The sequence below is a fragment of the Lissotriton helveticus genome, chromosome 6 (assembly GCF_964261635.1).
Source record: "Lissotriton helveticus chromosome 6, aLisHel1.1, whole genome shotgun sequence".
NCBI lineage: Eukaryota > Metazoa > Chordata > Amphibia > Caudata > Salamandridae > Lissotriton > Lissotriton helveticus.
Genome location: NC_136067.1, coordinates 769,891,797 through 769,915,168, shown reverse-complemented (window position 1 = coordinate 769,915,168; position 23,372 = coordinate 769,891,797). Strand labels below are relative to the sequence as shown.

The following is a 23,372-nucleotide window of genomic DNA, read 5'->3' as shown; positions in this document are numbered from 1 at the left end:
CATTCGAACCTGAAGGTCCGAATGTCACATTACAGAGGAGCAGAAAGTAGGGTATTTTCGGCAGATTTAAAACCGTCTTTGCAACACAATACAATTTTTGGGTGGGTGACTGATTCACTGTGTACATTCTGTGTTTTAAACTTGAGACGACATGGTTATTTCTCTTCTTGGGGAAATAAACATCCATTTTTGTTTACATTTCTTACAGGAGCATCCCTAATAGATGTTTTACATGGATACTTTTTAATTTCTTATTAAGACTTGCCTACATCATTTTATTGTCTGTTTTACAAACGACAAACAGGACGCATGCAAATAAAGGTACGAAAATCAGTTTTAGGAGGTCATTTGCTTTGTGATTATTTTTTTTTTAAGTTTTGTGTTCAATGGCATAGAGAGAATTATAGAAATATAATGGGATTCTGATCTGCATGTTGCTTTAAAATCTACAATACAGCTTTCTGAGTCAAGAATTTGAACATTCAAACCAAAAAGGCAGTGAAGGAAAATCAACAATTGGCTCCCACAAGTTTAAGTCTCATTCTGATTTTTTATAGAAGTCTCAAGGAACTCTATGAGTTCTCTACAACACTATGGTTTTATAGGAGGGAACACATGTGTACAATTTACTTACGCAGTATTACCACCAGGTGGAAAAGTCTACATATGGAACAATGACACCGGTATTCACCAGCACATTTAACTTATTTTTTATTTGTTTCTCTCAGTGAAAATGCCTTTCAAGGAGGAATCCCCTCCTTTTCGCTTCCATTAAATATGGGGATATTTCCTCCCATTCTCACTCTGGAAATGCACTTAGTCCTATTATTTGACAGGAGGAAGTTAGTGACATGTACAGGGTGAGAAATACTAGCAAATGGATTGTGCATACAAACCAACTTACGTATGTGTGAGTTTGCTGGTGAGACCCTCCTGCCAAGTCCACAGAACTGCCATGGACACTAAATCTGAGGATGCAGAATTTCTGTCAAACTGGCATAATTATTTCCCAATCCACAGATCTCAATTCACCACTGTGAATTATATGAATCACTATTGGGGTTCTACATTTGTAATCAAATCTATTTTCACATAAAAAAAAATTATAAAAAAATCTATTTTCACATTTAAACTCAAATTAAGGGTGTAACAATCTTTATGAACTGGGCCTTAGAGAGTTAATTAGGAAATTAACATTAAAATGTCTACATTAAATATCTCATCAATTGACTCTTTCCTAATTTCCTAGTTTATTAAGTTAATAGGACAGCGGGTATCTAAGTGCATCAGAGTTCTAGCATTCACTACCAAAAAGAAATAATTTATTTGAAACTTATTTTTGCTTTAAAAAGTGCTGAATTGTTAAAGTGATGTGGAACAATAGAGTAATCTGGCTGCAAATCGAGAGAGCAGTGATGATATCTGTAATGCTAACTTGCGTTGTGCGCTATGCGCTAATCACCTATGACCCTAAGCTCATTAATTATAGGCCATGATGGTGATAACTTAAAATGTGATGCACTGCTTATCAGAATTCGCCTAAGTGCTTTATAAGGATTATAGGAATGGGGAGATGATCCTATGGAATTGGAATGATGAATAAAAAAACACCCACCATCCACAGAGATCACAGTAAACCACGAAATGTGATGGTAGAAAGACATACAAGACGACAAGCCCCTGTTGGAAGCAAAACTTGGACATTGTTCAGATAAAAAACTCCGGAATTCCTTTAGGTAAAAGAAAGTTACTGGCCATTGAGCAAAGTTTTATATCTTCATCTTTTCGGATACCATGTGCATCCATACTGCTTCACGTTACGCCTGGGTACATAGGTGAAAAGAAAGTGTTGTCCAGAAACCCTTGTATTCATAGCCTTTTTGTATTAAACCTTTAGAGCACAAAAAGACACTGAATGTTTTTATCGTGTTTTCAAGTAGATTGCTAAAGAGGATTTTACTATTCGCAAGGAAGCTTCAAAGCTTGAATTTAAGAATCATTATATTTGCCCTTGAAAACAAATTGAAAACATTGGCTTTAATTAGGGAAATCTGCAAGCCCTGGCTATTATCAATCATCTTCTGGTGTTGGGAGGCCATGAAAACAGGAACTGAGAACAAAGAAAACTAAGAGCCTTATTTACTTTCTTATCTTACTCTTTTTTTAACGTTATTTATTTCCTTGACCTCCTCTAAAGCCCTCTCCAGCAAATAGTAGGCTCTGGATGGGCTAAAGGTGAGATGTGGAGTCAAACCTATGATGTGATCAAAGGTTGTGTGATGTCCCTTTCATGACCCCTCATATGTTGGTGAAAATGTATCGATACTTATAACGCGGTTTGACCATGATAACTTGAAATTTCTTCTGAACCTGTTCACTTATGAACCCCATGAACAAAAGTAACCTTTTTTAAATAAATGAAGGAGACAAGCAGGGATCCTGGTGAACTCACAGCAACCAAATGTACAACCGTGTGTACCTACAAATGAAGATCATATCAGTATAGAGAATAACACAAGGATAACATGAAAAATAACACAATGGTGCATTGCCCAAAACAACACACCTTACTAAACACATTTAATAAATTAATCCTATAATACAAAAAAAATAATAGGGTTTATTCTACAGCATCTACTGCGATGCCGGAGTCGCATGATAAAAAGCCAGCATTATAAATACTAGGGATCCATTGGGAAATTACCTGCACATAAGGTTTTGCTGCCATTTTGTTCCAGAATCAGTTTGAAAAGAACTTCAGTCTATTTTTCCTAAATCAAGGCACCCCTCGAAACAGCGAAGACAAAGAGATGATGGTGCAGTATTTACTGCACAAAGTGAAGCAAGCTCAAGTGAAAATGGTGGGAAAAGATAGATGACAAAAGCAAACGGATGAGGGACACAGGTGACAGAATACTGGCCGAGTCTACGGATGCAGACGGCAATGAAAGATGCTGCACACGTACAGTCTTCTATGCTAAATCATTTTGCTCCTACTGTCCAAGCACTTACAATACATTGTGTTTTTTATGGTAAAAGGTGTTATGTGTATAAAGTTGGCACCATAATCAAAATTGCAGCTTTTGGATTCTACTTTACGGTGTAGGATTTAAGCCTTCTCTTGACCTGCCAACAAACGCCTACAAGAGCAAATTAAAGTCCAACCTTCTATCACATTCTGCAAAGGTGTCTCCCTCTAGCTGCCATAGTAACAGTTTTGACAGATGCATGGTTCAGGAGAGTAAAACGACATATAATGTTACATAGAACCATGAAACAACTGCACTGTGAATGTTCTTTAACATGCTTGAATGCAAACATATAATAGTTTAAGCAGCAGTTTCAATACATGGCCCCACTAACCAAAGAAACAGAGGAAGCCCAGCTGCCACACCCAGTTCATAAGCACGCTACACCAAAAATAAACATCCAGGGTGATCCACAGAATAACAAGTTGGCATCTTTCATTGCAATCAGCACAGGGCCAAGTCTATCAGTTGCACTTGAGTTGAAAGACAATCAATATTCATATAAGAGAGCTGGCAATGCCTTTTCCTCATCCGTGAAAATACACTACAGTTAAGAATAACAAAAATAACCACCAAGGATTCCCGCTGAAGGTAAGCTTAAAAAACAGGTAGGGGCATTTTAAATACTGCCTGAAAGGCCTGCCATGCGTCTCCCGCATCACTGTCGTCGGCACTTCAGGCTCTGGTGTGATTCACATTTTAGATTTTCTAGGCTAGCTTGAAACACCAGCTGACTGATCCTAAAAGTCCCCTGCAAAACATAACACCCGCACCACAGTAGGAGAGCCTAGCATTATTAGCACATTCAAACAACATAACACAACTTTTTATAAATAGCTTATACTTTGTTTCTAAAAGAAAAAAAGTTGATGACTTGTTTAACTTTTAACAGCTTTTTCAACCATTTCTTCCTAAGAGCATGATACTTAGCTAGCCCCTTTCCCTTCTCCCTTCATCCTTTAGCTAAAACCACAGGTTCAAGCTCTGTTGACTTTCTCTCCTAGTAAATACATTAATGGCAAGATGATATTTGAGGCATAAAGTGTGAAGAGAGAATCAAAAGCTGCCCATACGTTTTTCATTGCTAACACTTCTTTTGTGGAATCTAATCGGATACACTTATTTTTAATAGTCCTATCCCATGCCTCACTATCTTTTGGAGACAGGAAATCAACAATTGTTTCCCAAATAAAAATAATTACCAATGGTGATCTGGACCAGCGTAAACATTTTCAGTCAGAACCGAGAATATTTTTAAATGGTGCCCTTGTAATAACACCATTATTACACATGTTTTAACATGCAAATCTAACATTCAGAAACACAAGTCTCGCTCCTGGAAACCAAACAGGCCCGCCTCCTTTAATTTTATTGTAGATGCGCGGTATGGTTCCCTTGATCCCAACTGTCCAACATATATAGTGCGGAAACCACTGCAGCAGAAGCATACTGTACCTTGTTGGTCCTCTCTTCCTTAGTGGCAGGTTTGTTAGAAGAGATGCAGTGCAACACTGTTGCCAGACAAGGTGGCTCCCAGAAGAAAATTAAATATCTGAAGGGTGATAACTGATTCCTCATCCACGGGAAGACGCTAGTGCCCGCAGTGCGGGGTCGAACGCTGGGAGCAATTTGGCTTCATGTAAACACAGAAACCCACTGCCCTTGCCGGCTACAGAAAAAAAAGCTGTCTTACAGGTTTACTTGCAATGGGCCGAGGTCAAGGGTAGGCGGTGAGAAGCACCCACAAGAAGGGCACAATGACAACAACTACCAAGCCCCATTGCTTCAAAAACAGTGGGCCTAGAAAGCTGTATTTCAACCTAATCGGAACAAAATATTGTGTTTTTCATTTCAACATTTTGTGCCAGATTGTCACATATTTTACTTAGAGATTCTCAGGAGCTGACTGGACCAACATAGAGTTTCAAAAGACATTTCTGCCACACCATTCATAAAGGTTGTTTTCGCAGCAAGAGGGCAGAAGCTTACAGTCTTTCATGGGAAAAACTCCTGTTTTTTTTGGCTCTGGCAAGAAATGCATCTTGGAGAAGAAAGGAGGTAAATAAAAAATAGGCTGGAGTCTATAAAGTTGTCTAGCATCTGAACAATGCCCAGCCTAAATACAAGCATATTTTGGTCCTCAGTGTTAGCTTCAGTATAATGCAACCTCAAAAGCCTCCCTGGAGGCAGTGGAAAGAAGGGGGCCCGAGTTACTTGGGCTCAAGGAAGGCAGATGTTATACCTCATCCCCCATCTGGCCTTCAGGATTAGCCGGGCAATGTTTCTGAATAGGGAATCCATACCTGCAAAACAGCTGCAAAAGGCATGACGGGTTGCCTTAAATAGTAATACAGATCATTATGGCATTTTTGTATGCCACAAAGGGTCTAGAACCAAAGCTGTGGTCACGTTTTGGATTAAACAAAGGGCAGCATGGGAGGACAATGTTCGACTGTTTATGCAATGTATGAGGAACCGTCTATTTGGCAAGATCCAGCTCGGACTAAATAACTGTCTCCTGAGTGCTATCCTATTGTTACAGTTGCATTGAATGCTTTTGTACAAAGTACCAAATTTCATAATGTTTGATCCATGGAAGTCACACCTTGGCTTAATAAAAAACAAAATAAAACGTTGACTCAAAATCTCAGTGCATGTGGCAACACTGACCACTACTGTACAGTTTATGCCAGCTAATAACACCAAAAATGTTCAAATGGCACCCTAAGAATAGCTGGGCCAAAAACTTCAAATAAGTATCCAACAAGAACTTTTTTCATAAATAAGGACAAAACGAATGGTACTGATGAGCTGTGGAAAACAGTGATCCAAACCATAGCAAGCTGCTCAAGTCAGTAATAGCATCAAAGACTAAAAAGATGAAAAGGGAATGTTAGAAATTGCCCATACAGCTGAGATTCCAGTTTCAGAATGAGAATATTAAGGGGAATGGGGGACTTTGCATATGGTGCAAGATATTTAAACTATTTACAATTTAGCTATAAAACTTTGATGTGTGTATAAGCGGTCTTCCAAGAAAAAACTGAACATTCAGAAGAAATTCCTGAGATAGGGTTGTGTGACATGGGTCACTGAGAATAAAAGCTGCTGTAGGGTCCTCGGAGGTATCGTGTCCAACCTCTGTTAAGTTTTGAAATTAGCATACAAAACAACACACACAAAAATTGAAAATAAAAAATGCTAACAGTGTTGCCACTGTTGATTCCCTGCCGGAGCAAGGCATAGCACCATTGTGAAGAAAAAGACTCCCCACTTTCACGAGAGGAGGGAAATACTTAGACTCAGTATTGCTGCTAAGACCATTGTAGTGTGCACCAAAACTGGTTCACTTGGGCAACAAATGAACACGTCACTGGCCAAATGCAGGTACCCCCCTCCTCCTGACTAGGGGGGACATCAGGTCAGTAGTCACGAGGTGAAGCCTTTCTCGGGCAGTTCATCTGTTGTACACTTTTCGGTCATTTCCTGACAGAAGTCCACGGTCACTGTTTGGCTGTTCTGTTCAAGAGATAGTCCCCTCTCTAAATATGTCCCATGGTCAATGCCGTCCAGCCTTCGCCCTGTTGTACAATGTTCAGATCCATCACTGGGCAGCCAATGTGCTCCAATCTGCATGGGGTCTTGCTCAGAGCAGCACTGCATACTTTCTGCAGGAGCTTGGGACCCTAAGCTTTGATCGGCTCCGGAGGGCGAAGAATTGATACTGGAAGCAGCGGGAAGATCCACAGGCCGGAGAATGGGGCAGTATCGGTGAAGGGCTTGTATCTGTTCTGGGCTTTGCATATCTCTACATACTTCTTGGGAAAGGCAGGAGAAGTTATCCAGCAGTTCACCCATGCATGCTTTTAACTGGTTCCTCTCTGTTAGCAATTTTTCTTTTTCGCATACCTAAAAAGAAAGAAAACACTTTTAACATTTACAACATATGGCTCTTAAAACAAGGCAAAACAATGAATGATCATTTCCTTTTTTACTGGGATACATTTCAAGATATAGAGATGACGATAAACAACTGAGTCTCAACAGTTGCAACATAACAAAACCGAAAAATACTTAAATCATTGCTTTAAATATTTTGAGACCTGTGATCCACAAGTCAATCCGTTTAGAAACCCATTAGAATAGTACAACATTTTCAAAATAGTCCTTCAGTAGCACGCTGGATTGTTTTATGCGGGATGAACAGAAGTTTACTAGTTAGGGTTAAATCCCTCTCCACTATTTTCAATAGCGGATTGTTCTTGCGAACTAGTACTAGTAGTGTTCCAACAGGACTCGGTACCATTTGTCAACCATAGAAGAAGAGATATCAATACCCACTCAGGTGTCTGTCAGATGATAAGCAGAAAATCGTAAAAATATGAAAAAGGAACATGTCTCACCGTCTGGGATATCAATGCTCAGTGCAACAATACAGAAGCGGTACAGTCCAACAATGATCCCTAGCTGTCGCTCACTCTATGTATTCTTTCAGACTAGGGGTGGGGTGGGTAGTTATTTTCCTGTAAGGATGCATGTCAATATTTTCCCCCGAAGGGTTCTGTGGTGCTTGAATAGTTTAAGAACTATTCACAAAACATGCCAGTTGTTACAAATTACTGGGTGGGGAGAAAGCGCAACTGAGACAGACTGGAAGCAGGAGAGACCAGTATAGGGATGGGGGACATGGGCACCTGGACAGGGACAAAGAGACACTCGAACCGGAAGACAGAGGCAAGGCAGAACGTTGAGACTGGGAGACACAGGGGTTCAGACAGGGATAAAGGCACAGCAAGGCAAGGGCTCTTACACTGAAAGGACTCACGCTCTGGGCCAGGGAGACTCAGACACATGGGTATGGATGCAACCCAAAACACAGATCAGAGAGATGCCGCCTTAAGGTCAGACATAAGCTCGCACTCGAACAATAAGGCATGGATGATGGATGACATAGGGAAATAGGGGTCACTGGGACAGAGGACCTCAGCCACTGAGAGTGGGAAATACTGGCCTTGGGACTGAGAGATGGCAGAGTCTAGGAACCTCGGGCACATATGTTGGGAGAGGGTGACACGGACTGGGAGATACAGATACTGGACGCAGCATTAAGGCAACTGGAACAGAGAGAGATGGAGAGTAAGAGAAAGCTAGATGGGCATAAAGACAAATGGCAAGGCCAAAGAAGCAAGGAAATACAATGAAACAGGGCAACAGGGGTTCCAAAATGGGAAAACCTTAGCTACTGTTAACATAACTACATGACACACTGGGTATTAGGGAGGCTTACAAGATCCAACACTTTTTCAGAGCTTCGGAAACCTATTTTACTGTACATATAGTGTACTAGCCATCCGTAAATATACACACACACAGACACTTGCACACCCACACAGTGCTGGGAAAGCTCACCAGTCAGTAAATACTATCTTGAAATGTGCAGCAAAAAGTATCAAGGGCAAAGGTGAGTTTACACTGAAAGATTTCAGAAATATGGTACGTGAAAATTGGGAACTTCGGATAACATTGCTGCTGGCATACCAAAACAAACCCAAAAACCTAACAGACTTCGACTTAAAAATTCCAAACTGTTGTTCTCTATCTTCAAGGCTTACCAGGAAAATAGGTTGTACTCAATTTTCGTGTTTGAGTGATTGCTAGCCCTTTTTGGGCCACGCGTTATACAGCACGCATGGATAGATTTCTGTGACCGACACATGGCAACTGAACACAAGCTACTGTGGCCGATGAACAGCTTGTACGCATCCAAGATGGCAGTGTTGGCGATACAGTAAAGTGTGAAAATCCCATCCAAGGAACCATGAAGGACGGCTCATCTGTGGTAGGCTGCATGTGAGCTAATATACAGATGGTGTGCAATTTCAATGCTGCAGAGTTAAAACTGGAAAACAGCCAACACGTCTTACCTCATGATGCTCAAGTATAGTTTATCACGCATTTTGATTTGAACATGAATATAAGGCAGGGCAGATTTTCCTCCGAACTGTGCTGACTTTTGAGTCCAGAGAACAATTCTCCATAAGTAAACATATGAGATTAGTAAGAATTGCAACTAAAACATCCCTCTTCCAGCTTATTCCTATTTCTACCTTTGTCATTGGTGGATACATGTGGTGTTTGTGTCCAAGCCCCTTTTATGAGGCAGGCGGGCTCACGCATTCAGTGTTTGTAGGTGCTGATGTTAGAGAGCCCAAGGCTAAATGCCTGATGCCACTTTTGTCTTCCAGGATATATCTGAATTGGCTTCATTCATAGTCTTCTTTTTTAGTAGTTGCCATGCTGTGGAGTATCAAGGCTTTGAAGTGTGGAAGAATAGGAGGCCCCTGATATGAATCATGGTGTTCTATAGGCCTAACTCTCTGCCAGCTGTATTAAAAGCCAGCCAGCCAGTCAGTAAAACTTTTTTCGGTCGAATCTGGCCCTAAAATATATCCATAGATTAAATATCCAATTAAAAAACACATTCTGCAAACAATATAAAACTAGAACAGTACAATACTAGCTAAACAATCATTTGCAATGCAATAGGTCTTGCATTTACGCGAGTTTGAGCTATTGACATTGCAAATGACAATGCCTTTTATTTTTGTTTTCGTTTTTAAAATATAAATAAAAGGTATTGTCATTTACAATGCCAATAGCTTAAAGTCGCCTAAGTGCGAGACCTATTGCATTGCAAATGCTTGTTAAAATATGCAATGGCCACCGCAAAGTGAAAGCCCTGCCCTTTGAGGTTACCCAGGAGCAGCGATGCCACATTGAGAAAATGGACAATTTGAAGGGTGGAGGAGAGGGGACAGAAGTAATAGAGCCTGGATGGTGGTTAAATTAATGAGGAAAATAGACTCTCTCTGGAAGCTGGGCTCAGCCTGCAGCGTCGGCAGTTCCTCGCGCTCCCCTGTGCCATGGAGCCTTGAGACCGACCAGCCCACACATGCCTCGGCTAGCTATGTACACACAGACATGCTCACCCCCACTCAGCGCCACTGCACAAACCTCTGTCACCGGAGCTGCCTCACTCACTCCCCAAGATATAGATAGTACCTTTTGAACTTACCAGCAGTGTGAGACTTCCTGTGACTCGGCTCTGCACAGCTCCAGTTGATGCTCAGGGGGTGTCAGGCCCAGGAAAGAGAGGGGTGTTCAGTGCAGCCCTTGGGATGCCGGCAGACAGACAGCTGATCAGTGGTCCGACAGATGCTGTTTTTCGTCCGATAGTTCTTCTGTCCTCCGTGCTCATGCATATGCTCTTTGGTGCGCATGCGTATAGTGTAAGAAACCCACATAAGGTCAATCGTCCATGGCTGCAGATGTGATCACGCACAGCACAAAGCATGCAGGGTTGGACCTCCTCCCTGTACCAAGAAACCCGAGGAGGCGAGACTAAGGCACGGAGAGGAGGGGAAAGCGTATGGAGAACGAAATCAAAACACACATCACTGCATACACCGGTTGGAGATGGTCCACCAATGAGAGTGCTTATCTTCCATTCGCTAACCAATGAGATAGCCGACTAGTGCGTGCTCCAGGCGTGAAGGCAGCGTTGTTGCAGGAAGCCTGGAGCGTGCAGTACACGTGACGCCTCTTAAAGATAAGAAGTTCATTTGGAACACACGGAAAGCAGACGAGCCAGTCCGGGTAGGTCGTACCAAAAAGCGACAGGGAGGCAACCTAAACAGCTAATTTCCAATGGCAGCCCACCGTTTACCATAAACGGTGACGCCAGCCAATGGAAATGAGGGACAGGGCTTCAAGCCCTCTTCTCAAAGTCCTCGTTCACAATAGATCTCGCCGAGCGCGCAGCACATGCGCTGCAACGCTAGATGCCACCTAAAAACGGCTTGAGATAAAATGCAATCTTTTGCCGCAAGAATAAAACTACTTCTCAAAATCTGGCAGTGATAAAGCCTACAATCACTGTATTGGAACAGTTCACTGATAGGAATCTAAAAGAATAATCCGCACCGGGGGAACTAACCTTCCAGCATCTCACTGCAGGTTTGTTAAATTAACTGACCCTAAAACAAACATCAGGGCTATTTAAGAGCTGAAGGTGAAATAAAGCGTTCCTACATTTACGATGCCCTACAGAATTTAATACGGGGGTAAGAAAACACAGAAAAAGAGGGTAAAAAATGTTACCACAAAAATATAAGAAATGCAGCAAGGTTTGGTCTGCCAAGTCACATTATCTGAGATGTACTGTAGGTTTAGGTTTGAACGCATGATAACATTTGAGCTGGGGGGGAGATAAAGTAACCTTCGGCAAACTCGATTTTCCTCATCTTGGAAGCGTTATGATGCCCCCAGATCCCTTCACCATTTACAGCAGCGGAGACACACTGAATATTATATATATTTAGAAGAAGGGAAATGGTCTCTTTCCCTACAGCCCCTGGTAGGTTGAATACTGCTCCGGCCACTCTACTAAGCTTGAGTCATAAACTGTTGAGCTGTGGTTGCCACGAGCCCATGGAATTAAAAAGAATCCCTAAATAGCTGAATTTACTCATGCTACTGAGCGATTTACCTTTCACTGTAAGCTTGGTTGTGGTTTTTTAACCTGGCCCACAAGCCATAATGTGTTACTATCCGTAAATGGTTAACAGATCGAAGCTGCTCATAAAAAAAATACAAAGCAGTCCGCTAGTACCCAAAGAGCAATTGAGGTTCTTGCTAGTAGAATTGCGATGCAGGCATATAATCATGCGAGCACCTGTGTGTGAGTGATTTTAGGGATATCTACTGAGGCCTTAATCAGGGAGGAGCACAGTCCGTTAATATAAATGATAAAAAGTAATGGGGCCAAAACACATCCTTGTGTCACCCCTAGCACAAGGGAAAAACATCTGACATTTCACTTGCCGGGTAAAGCTGGCACTTGTTGCCATAGGCCAGTGTAGGTCGTGAGGTGCCCACAGTGGAAGGGTCTCAACAACTGCCTCACTATTTTCAGACCAAGATTGCGAATATTCAAGCCAGCCTCCTTCCCATCCAAGCAGTTGGAGGAGACCATGGGGAGCTTGTTACACCCTAGACCACAGCTTGATTCCTCTAGGGCTCTCGACAGGTTTACCCCGATCTCCATGGAAGACTCTTTTACAGCAATCTGTACTCTTATGTCCAGCTCCCCATCTGACCCGTGTCCCCCTAGCCTCTTGGCCTTAGAGGCAGGTATCATTAAACCTCTGGCTAATAAACTTCTAAATGCTTCTTTGTCATCAGCCGTAGTGTCGGTGCTCAGAAGCAGGCACAAATTCTGCCTCTTCTGAAGAAACCCCAGACGGACCCTGGCAAACCTAATTACAGCTTGCCCTCATGAAAGATTTGGAGAAGCATGTTAATTACCAGCTCTCCCAGTATTTGGAAAGTAAAAACTTATTGCATTGATGCCAATCTGGTTTCCACCCCAGTTTCAGTACAGAGCTGGCGCTAGTGGAAGATTACATCAAAGCTGCCCTGTATGTCAGGACAGGGCTGTGTGGATCTGCCAGCAGTCTTCGACACGGTACCCAACTCCACTCTGCATGCCCGCCTTCAAGCCATTGGAATTAGGGGGCTTGCATGGGGCTGGTGAGCCTCATTCCTAGAGGAAAAAGGTCAGGAGGTATGGTGCCCCCCTTGTTCATCTGGGTCTAGTGAGCTGCAAGTGGGAGTGCCATAGGGCTCGGCTCTGAGCCCGACACTCTTTAATATCTATCTCACTCCCCCCTTGCTTTTTGGCAGAGGCACTGGGAGCAAAAATAATTTCCTATGCTGATGACACCCAGGTACTATTTTCATGGGGCAGGGATGAAATGTTTGGGGTTGATAAAATTAGAATCTGCTTAACAGCGGTCTTTTTGGGAGACTTTGAAGTAATAGGGGACCCTCACGTTCTGGAGTAGAGACCCCTCACACATGACCTAGGCTGAGAGCAGAGAGGTTGAGTGACTTCAGCGCACCACATACTATGAAGTGGACATTAGCCAGATAGTATTGCTCATCCCCGAAGGTTTTGAAGCACCCTCCCACCCTTGGGCTTCCGGCCAGAGGGAGCAGGCCCTGGCCACTTCGGGACCCACACACCTAGACATTGGAAATGTGATGATTAAATACTGGCTGATTGTTTCCCATGTATGCGGCTCTCCTGATTTTTGTGTTTTGTTTCTTTTACATTCACATTGTTCAACATCGTTTATTGGCAAGGTTTGTTACTATACAGATGGCAGCCTAGTCTTCTCTACGTGAACACTCGTAGCACAAATACGATACCCGAATGTTCCTTCTTCGTAAAAGTAAGGGGATGCTCTCGCATACTAAATGTGGTGGTTTACTGTTTATATTAATTGGACCTGTTTTTGGTCATATTAACAAATGTAAATGCAAAGGCTGTAAAATGTATGTTTTCTGCTGTGTTTCGATTTGTAAACTACTGAGATGACATGTAATAACATAAAATGCCAATAAAAATATCTACACAAACGAACTGCGGTCTTTCAATGGCTGACTCACCATCAGCTCAAATGTAATGCAGAAAAAACTGAGATACTCTTCTTTGGTGTAAGGGCGCAAGAGCCCTGGCAGTCCGTTTGGCTGGTGGATGCTCCTCCTCCACTATGCCATGCCAGTACGATGATTTTAGGCATTAAGTTTGATGACGAGCTATCCTTTATGCCTCAGGTTAAAGCTGTGGTTGGGACTTGCTTTAGTCTACGGAGTGTGTTAAGGAAGTTCCTGTGCTTTCTCTCTTTCTCAGCAAGGAAACAGGTTGTTCAGGCCTTAATAACATCTAGGCTTGACTATGGTAATGCACTGTACTTGGGCCTGCCTGAGTTCCTGATTAATACATTGAAGGTGGTCCAAAACACAGCAGCCTGGATTCTTCTCGGTCTGCCTTTAACCCCTTAATTGCTGCCGTCGGCCAACGGTCGTCACGGCCACTACCTCCCCAGTGCTGCGCACGACCGTTGGACGTCCAGTTCAGCACTGGATAATGGACAGCGCAGCACTGGGGAGGTTTGTTTACAAGCTCTAAAGGGGTTAAGAACATGTTTCCCCTTATTTAAGTGAAGTGCACTGGCTTTCCATAAGGAAGAGGATTATTTTTAAGACCCCACTACTTATACATAGGGCTCTACATCAGTCTGGTGCTGCCTATCTTAGAGCAAGGATAGACTTCAATGTTCCATCCAGAGGCCTGCGCTCAGCCAACCTATTTTTGGCCAAAATTCCAAGTTTCCAGTGGTCCAGGACGGAAGGCAAGTCCGTTTCGCTTTTAAGACCTACATTCTGGAACAAACTCCTTTGGAATTATGGAACATTTCAGCCACCACCCAGTTCCAAAACAAATTGAAAACTTGGCTTTTTAATCAAAACTAATAGTGTGGAGTGATAGAGTGCTTTATAAATGCCTGTTACATTACAAAGCAGACTTTCGAAGCTAGATTTTCATGTAGAACATGTAAAATTTCACTATTGCCACCTCCACCACAAGATACAGTAACATCAGCCACAGCTTGGTTCTGTTGCTGCAGTCAATGGCTGGGGAGAGGGCCGTAAAGGCTGCGGAGAGATCCATGAAGTCCAGGTACAGTGGGCAGCGTTTGGCGCTGGTATATTTACTATCAAATTCAGATTAAAACACTGCTCCACCATACCCAGCCCAGAATGGAAGCCAAATTGGAAGGGATATAGGATATTAATATCTTTGGCCCATAGGATGTAAGGCGATTGAAAACTACCCTGCCAATTAATTTCACCATATAATCAATAAGGGAGATGGGGCGATAACATTTGGGCGACATGTGATCCCCTTTTTTGAAAATGGGTACGATGGTTGATAAAGCTCATGTGCGAGGGATGTTATTGCTCAAAGAGTGGTAAGACATTGATGATCTGAGGTGCGCATAAAAAATACATATACCACAAAATGTGGTCCATTGCTATCTCATCTGGCATAGGGGCTTTTCCACCTGAACTCTGCCAAACAGCAACCTCTACTTCCAGTAATGATACAAGAAATGGTGCTGAGTGGGATAATCTGCCTGCAAAAGTTTCCCCAGACTCTTCTTTTCCTCTAAATAGTAGGTGGCACTAATATGCGAGACCCACTCTGGACCCAAGATGCTACAACGCAAGAGTGGGTATTCCGGGGCATCCCCTTTACCTAATTTTCTTGACTGTACCAGAACATCTTGCTATTGTGTGCTACCGCGGCATTTTACAGGAACTCCCAGTCCTTCATGTGCATTGCATCCTTCCTTGCCTTCAAGGTGTTTTTATAAAACTTCTGGGCTTCTCAAACCTTGTCCTAGTCTTTCGGGCTAGCTACAAGGGCCTTCCTTAATCTCCGGTTGGCTGCCGAGTAGTGTATCAAACCACTGGTGGCCCCACTGGCTAGACTGAAAAAGTTTCGTAAACAGGTGTCTGATACCCTGGTTTAAAGTTACATAATGAGCTAACATAGTGTCCCCACTTGTGTCTGACAGACAATTAAGGAAAAGCCTCAGTTGTCTCTTCAATAATGTGGCCAGGGTATCCCCTGGTTCCTCTTTATGTCAGATAAGCCTGAAACCGTCATTATTATTATTATTATTATTATTATTATTATTATGCATTCTTATATAGCGCTCGATTACCCGTAGGCATCTCGGCGCTTGCCTTGGGAACCCGTCCTGGCTTTTTTCCCTGTGAGATACCCGTACTGTGCATCCCCAAGGTGAAAGCCAGGCATCCCGCCGCAGGGGGCCGTAGTGGAGATTAAGCAGCTAATGCCCAGAGCTGCAGAGTGTGAACCCGTGATTCGAGTAGGCACCGAAACGAGAATTATCGAGTCCGTGGATATTTGGGCTCAAGACCCTGCCGCGTCGGGAATTGAACCCTGGTCCCGGGTCTGACCTCTGCTTCAGGGTCTGCCTCTTCTAACCAGTGAGCCACACTTCTCCATTAGAATGTGGGGTGATAGAGATGACATCAATAGGACGACTGATCCTACTAATCGGGAGCTGGCCCATATCTAAAAAAGCATTATGGTCCCCCCATTTTGTCTCCATGACCACCTCCTTAGAGAACCAGACAGAAAGGTTCCTCATCACGAACATATAGCCCATGATCGAGGCCAAACCATGTCCTCTGTATGAGGCTATGGGTAACCCGTCCCATCCAAACATATTGACAAGGTCACATGCAGCTATATATGTACCCAGCTCCTCAACTCTACTATCGTATTGCTCCCTGGATGATGCCTCATGTAACAGCCCTTCAAACTTTGGGTAAACTGCTAATTTCGCATTGAAGTCCCCACACAAAAAATAATAGGGCTGGACGTTAAGCCAGCCCCTAATGGCAGTAAATTTGAAAGGAAAGCAAACAAATGAGTAAAATGAACACATACAGTAATAGAAAAATTATTATTGTAAAAAGGAATTAAATAAAAATAAAAAGGAGACCATTTATCCTGAATGAACAAAACTAAAAAGTAGGAACTCCCATAGTCAATGGTAGTCACTTCCACTCGCAGGCTCAAGTTAACCCATATTGAGAGGCTGTCCTTGGCTTTGCCACAGGAGGAAGGGATGGTGGGGCAAGAATAGCAAGCATAGCCCTCGCAAGATAACCAAGAAGTATCCCAGGTTTCCTGCATAACAACAAAGTCAAACTTGGCAATATAGGTGAGCTAGGCTGGGTAGGTAATCTTGTTTTTAAGTCCTGCGATATTCCAGCTCAGTAGAGTGAAAGGACAAGTCATACTTTTCCCCAAAGGTTCCTTCTTTGTTGCCAAAGTTTCCTGGATGCCAATAGTTGAAACACCCTGTATAGTACCATCTGAAAGTCAGTTTGGTCTGGAAAGGGCTTCACAACTGTTTGCACTGGGGATTAGAAATTGATTCCTTTGACTTGGGGTAAGAACTGCCGCGCCTCGGGCCTGACCTACCTTTAAAGGAGCTAATGCAACCAGGGTGGCAAAGGTTGCAGATTCCTCACTTTCTTGTTGGACCGGGTTACCGTGGATTCCAGATAGTAATCATTTGACTGTAGATAAGATACACTGGGTTTGTAGAAATAGCCTAATGAGACAAAGGTAATATTACTCTCTGCTGTGGTGCAACTACAAGGCCCAAACAGGAGACTTTGCATCAAAAAAGGGGATCAAAGTTCACTGTCACACATTCCCCTGGTGGTTCAACTGAATTCTGCCCAATCCAATCACACCTACGGGTCAGTAAAATGCCTTTGGCATAATGGAAAGGCAGCCCTCTATAGCGCACAAGCCAATGAAAGGTCTTGTTATACAGCTCCTCATTGTTTACCTTCTGCCCAATACGTAGATTGGGAACCCCGATAAGAACAATCTTGTAGGGGCATGGGGGAGATTAACTGTGACCTGGTTGGAAATAAAAGATGGTTCACCGTTCAAATGCCCCATCCTTCGTGAATTGCTCGGGGCACCATCAGCTTCCTCTCTGCCTGAGTGGAGTGATAAACTTAGGACTTGGCTGAGCTGCGGCAAGAGAGCAGGCTGACTGATTAAGTGGTTTCCTGTGATCGGCACTCTGGTCGTTCGTGGGCAGATAAGTGAAGGGATAGAAGGAAACAACTATAAAAGCTATGGAGTGGGTGCCTGTGGGATCTCTCTGACCGAGCGATATAGTCGGCAACGTTTGGAAGAAGCGAGTTTGGTAGGGCTGCAAACTGGGCTTCAATAGAGCCAAAACGAGAAATTGAAGGCAACATTTTAGCAACCAACAGTGCCCCGAGTTTCTTGAAACAGCCCTCTATAAAATGTTCCATACATTGAGGACTGAGGTTTCCACAGCCCCTGTTGAGGGAGATGGAGAGGTAGAAATATCTCTGACCTCCATCTCCATAACCAGTGTTAAATTTGCCTGAGATACTTTGGTGGTATTAGCATTATTCTTAATGTGAGTACCCCTCTCGCTATCTGTATCGTGTGCTACCATAGATGTTGAGTTGGTAACATCAGTAGAGAAGCAGTAAAAATGGAAACAGTTGTAGTGGAATTGGGGGAGCCATCGGGGGCCCAGAAACAATATCAGTCGTAGGCATACCACACGCTGCAGAAGAACTGCTACCTTTGATGTAATCCTGTAATCTGCCAGGAGCCCGTGGTAGCTGTAGTCCCAAGCACACGCAGCAACAAACAGCAACCCGCAGTGGAAAAGGCATCACATGCTGCAAGAGAACTGCTGCTTTTGATGTAGCCCTGTGTTCCTCCTGAAGCACCTGGTACCTGTAGTACCAAAAACAGGCAGCAACTAACAGAAACCTGCGGTGGAAAAGGCTGTGCAAAAGTACACCAATTAAGTGTTTTCTAGTGTTTTCTACCTTCACAGCCAGTTCAACAGCTGCTGATCAGCTGTCCCAGGCTAGCCATGTAGGTACAAATACACGTATAATAGTGTGCATGGGATCCACTTCTGGGCATAGATGTCCTACTTAGAGCGACACACTGAAGGGTAAACATCGTTTACCACGGATGTGATACAATGCATGCCATTACAACGACCGTGATGTTACATCACATGCCATTACAACGCTAGTCATTACAATGACTTGCTGTAGGGGGCAGAAGGTGTTGGATTTAAAATCCAACACCTTCTCTACTGTTGCACAGACTGGAGTGGAATAGTAAATTATACTAATCCAAAATACAGATTCCCCCCAAGCAAGTGATTGTAATGACTTATGTCGTAATGGTATGCGATGTAACAATGCAGTCGTTGTAATGACCGCGTTGTATGCGATGTAACGTTGCATAATCAATACTGAAGTATACAAAAAGTGATGGATGGATTGGAATGCTTGAATTACTCTCGCCCACTGGTAATTACCCAGGCTACATCCTAGTCCCTCGTTATTTTGCACACCATGCCACCTCAGTTTGGGGCCAGCCATATGCAAATCAGCTTTGACACTGCTCGAATGGGAACAGTCCCAGCCCCAACAGTAAGGCCAGGTCCTTTTCCTGAACTGGAACATAAGCAACCTAGGGCCTGTTTAATCTTGGTTTGAGCTCATCAGCCAGGTTTAGCTTGGTTCCAATGACACTGTATGAATAATACCTACATCTGGGCATTCTTGTGCCACTAAGGGCAACACACTAAAGTATACAAAAAAGTGATGGATGGAATGCTTGAACTAAATTGATGCGAATTGGCAAATGGACCACAGGAGGAGAGAACTAGGAGGCGAAAAAAGTAGGAGTAGGTGAAAGGCTGTCAGTGATTACTGGACTAGGCTAAATCCAATTAACATGGCCACTCATTAGGTCCAGACTAGCTATTAATTTAACATGTACAGATGAATATCAATTTGGCTAAATTCTGGGCTTCTTGAGGTCGGCCCAACAGCAATACCAGGACAAGTATACACCTGATTCTGAAGCTAGCAGCTGCTCCACACTGTTGTGCTTTAGAGTATTACCAACTTAATAATACTAGGGCGGCAGGACAGTTCACAGCCTGCATTCAACACATAGAGGATCAGCTAAAGAAGGCACAGTTACCACAAGAAGGGAAATGCACTCAATTCCCAAACATGCATTGCCAAGCTTTTATTCTGGGATACATAGCTGCAAGGAACAGCACTCTAAAAATAACAAGCATTTACAATGCAACGGTTTCGGCTTTGCCAAAATTAGAGCTATTGGCATTGTAAATGACAACATTTTTATTTATGTGTTGGTTTTGAAAACAGATAAATGGCATTATCATTTACAATGTCCATAGCTTAATCTCTCGCAAATGCGAGACCTATTGCATTTGCACCCACCCACTCACCCACACAGAGCCACACACACAGAGCCACACACACACAGAGCCCCCCACACACACAGAGCCCACCACACACACACACAGAGCTCACCACACACACACACAGAGCCCACCACACACAGAGCCCACAACACACACACTGAGCCCACCACACACACAGAGCCCACCACACACACACACACAGAGCCCACCACACACACACACAGAGCCCACAATACACACACACAGAGCCCACCACACACACAGAGCCCACCACACACACACACACAGCCCACCACACACACACAGAGCCCACCACACACACACACAGAGCCCACCACACACACACACACAGAGCCCACCACACACACAGAGCCCCCCCCCACACACACACACACACAGCCATTTGTCAGTTACATAAAGGAGGAAATGATATCAAGTACGCGATTATTACTGTTAAACCTTGTCTTACCTATTTATATTCTAGTTTAGATGAGTTTATAAGTCGTTTCCGGAAAATAACTTTTCAGAAAATGGGATTCTTAGGTCACCCGATGTCAAATTCTGTGACCACGTAAAAGCCAACGGATATGCGTGACGCAATTTATTGAGCTTTTTAGAAAAGCCTGGCAGCAATTGCAAAGTAAAGTTATGTATTCCAATAATGTATTGGACATGAACGGTTATACTGAACAGGGTGGAAGTGTTAGGTCTGTTAATGTGCGTCACTAAACTATTATTTGTTTTACGAGAAACTATTTTAATCTTGTTCTTGTATTAGCAATTGTTCCACTTTTCTGCACGTAGCACCTGTGACAGTAAAAAAATTAATTGCACACAAAGCGGCTCGTCGCCCGTCAGCCTTGATGTTGAGGCCCGTCTCATTTAATCAGAGCAAGAGCAATAATCACAACAAAGACCGGTATATCCTTGCGACCAAGCCCTTTCACTGTGCATCGTTCTACTGTTCACTGCGTTTCTTCAATCATTCCTTCTTATAATCTCATCAAACAACCGCCAAGTGTTTTTGACAAGACATATTTGAGTGAGTCAAGCTTATTTTAGAAAGGTTCTGTCGAACAGCCCAGCATCCCTCCACAGCCCCAGCATCCCTCCACAGCCCCAGCATCCCTCCACAGCCCCAGCATCCCTCCACAGCCCCAGCATCCCTCCACAGCCCAGCATCCCTTCACAGCCCGCAGCATCTCTTCACAGCCCCCAGCATCTCTCCACAGCCCAGTAATTTTCCACAGACCCATCGTCACCCCACATCCCTAGCACTTATTCTTAGCCCTACATTTTCTTCACATTGCAGCGTCACTCCACATCCCCAGCGTTTCTTTCTGACCCCCCCCCCACCCCCGCCCCCCTTCTCTTCGCAGCACATCAGCTCTCCTGGATCCACGGATCTCTTCACCCCTCTACAGCCCCGACATCACAGCACGTAGGATGAATGGTTCATAGCACACATTTTCCCTAAACTAGGTTTATATTCGTAGAGGATGAGGGGCACTGGGGCAATGACAGCTAAGCAGACACGAGGATGAATGATGGGGGCCTCTTCTAAGAGTCGATAAAGGGGGGGGGGGGGGTTTGTCAGTTTCCCGCCCACCCCTATCTCTCGCCTCAATTGGGGTAAGGGTCAATCCGACCTGAACCCAGTTTAGCTGGTCTGGGGTCGCTCGAATATCCCCTGCTGCCCCGTTGGCTGAGAAGCCGCTTTGATGGCCCCTTCACACCTCTTCAGCACCTGAGAAGTGCCCGCCCAGGTGTGCCCGGCGCCTCGAGGCTGAGTGACGGCTTCTGGCCGCTGACAGTCCTAGCAGGGGGTGCGGGGACCGCGGTGCGACCCCCGCAGTGGGCACCAGTCTGGCTCAACCCGAGCCCTTAACAGCTGGCACCTTCACGGGGGCACACTCGGTGATATTAAAGAGCTTCTGGCGCTGCAGCGGCGTCTTAGTTTATTTGATGATGCTGTGCCCTAAAAATGTATGGGCAGATTATGTTAGTAAACGTATATCCTCTGGTGTTGTTACAGAGACGCCTCCTTTAACGTCCCTGCTGCACTCGACATCCCCAAAGAAAGAATTGAACATCCCTCGGCTCCAGGAGCGTGGCTAGCATTTGGTGCAGCGGGTGCAGTGGCACTGGCGCCCAATGAACCTGGGCAATGCTTTAGTTACTGCCCGAACTGCAGTCAAAGGGAGCATTTTTCTTGCTTATTCCCTGGACCCCTGGGCAGACATCCCTGCTCCCCTAATGCTCGCCCCTCTCTGTGCATTTTATGTATAGCTCTGCAACCTCCGGCTAGTGATACCCAAGTACTAAGTAAAGTAAGGAGTGGATGGGTTAATGGGGAGGGAGACGCAGTCTAGGGACTGGTGACAACCATGGGCCATAGTTTCTTAACTTGGATGACAAGATACACTTGTGGTTGTAAAGAAGCACCACATTAACAGGCAGCTGATCACCCATCGTGAGGGTGACGGTCAGCAAGCCCTGGTTTTTCAGGCCGCATTCCTAAGCATGCTGGGACTTGTAGTGTAGAAAACCATGAGAAAATGCCTCAAAATGTAGAATCCAGCATCTGAGGCTTGGGGTGGCGAGAGGGACCCGGAGTGATACAAGCAATACTCCAAGCCCTTTGTTTGTCTCCTTGCTCGCCGGGACATCATGTTTCCAGTTTCTTACTCTTGCTTGACAGCCCAGTGGTTTATGGGGATTGTAGTCCGAGTTTGCTTGTATTGGCACTGTTGGTCAACAAGGGCTTTCTTATCTCCACGCGCGAGAGTATATTTTGTTTCTTTGCATTCTGGTCTTTATAGTTGTGGTTTTGTCATTTTAGAGAAACCACCGCCTGACCGAGGCACTCCGACAAGTTTGGGAGCTCAGTGCTGTCGACGAGGAGAGGGAGCTATTATATTATTTATACAGCGCTTTATACCACTTTTTTAGAGGTCGAAGTGCAAGACAAGGAGACATTTTTCAAGACAAATGTTGATGCGTTGCATTTTCCAGTTGACTTAGAGGCGGAGGGACGACTTATTTCGGAGGCAGAAGTATAGAAAAGGAAAAAAAACAACTTTTTTGTTTTTAGCCCAACCCAGTTGTCTTCCGTGTCTTCAGCGGTGATGCTGCACGGGCCTGTTGCGGCCTTTAGCACTGTACCGCCGTCCCGGTAATGTACGCATTGCCGTCCATCTCACTAATACGTAGTTAGCCTTACGGGGGCGGGGGTGGAGGCAACGTAAACAACCGGAAATTACCATTTTAGAGTTCTAGATTAATGCACGTGTGATCTGTATAGTTTAGGCTCTACTCTTGTGATAATAACACTTGGCCTATTTTGGGGAGGGGCCCGTCGTCACCCTAACCGGCACGGAGCAAAATACTATTGTCTGCTCACAGCCTGCGGATCGACGATGCCTGCCTGTAACTGCAGAGACAAAAACGGCTTCTTGCAACAGGCCCATCACCAAACCACATCTCCAGAATGTATGCTAGCAGAAAAAGCTCCCTCACGGTAAAGGCCTCTTATCTTGGAGCCAACACTCACCGCAGGCGGCGCGGG

At 44.3% G+C, this 23,372-nt stretch overlaps 1 protein-coding gene across 1 annotated transcript in view; it reads right to left on the bottom strand.

Annotated features, from left to right (window-relative positions):
• Positions 1 to 2,152: 2,152 nt before the first annotated feature.
• BACH2 (BACH transcriptional regulator 2) overlaps positions 2,153 to 23,372 on the bottom strand; it is a 688,374-nt gene continuing 667,154 nt past the window's right edge. The window contains exon 7 of the mRNA XM_078648259.1: positions 2,153 to 6,938. Within this exon, the coding sequence (XP_078504385.1) occupies positions 6,459 to 6,938 (480 nt within the window). The 3' untranslated portion in view covers positions 2,153 to 6,458. The remainder of the gene's footprint in view (positions 6,939 to 23,372) is intronic.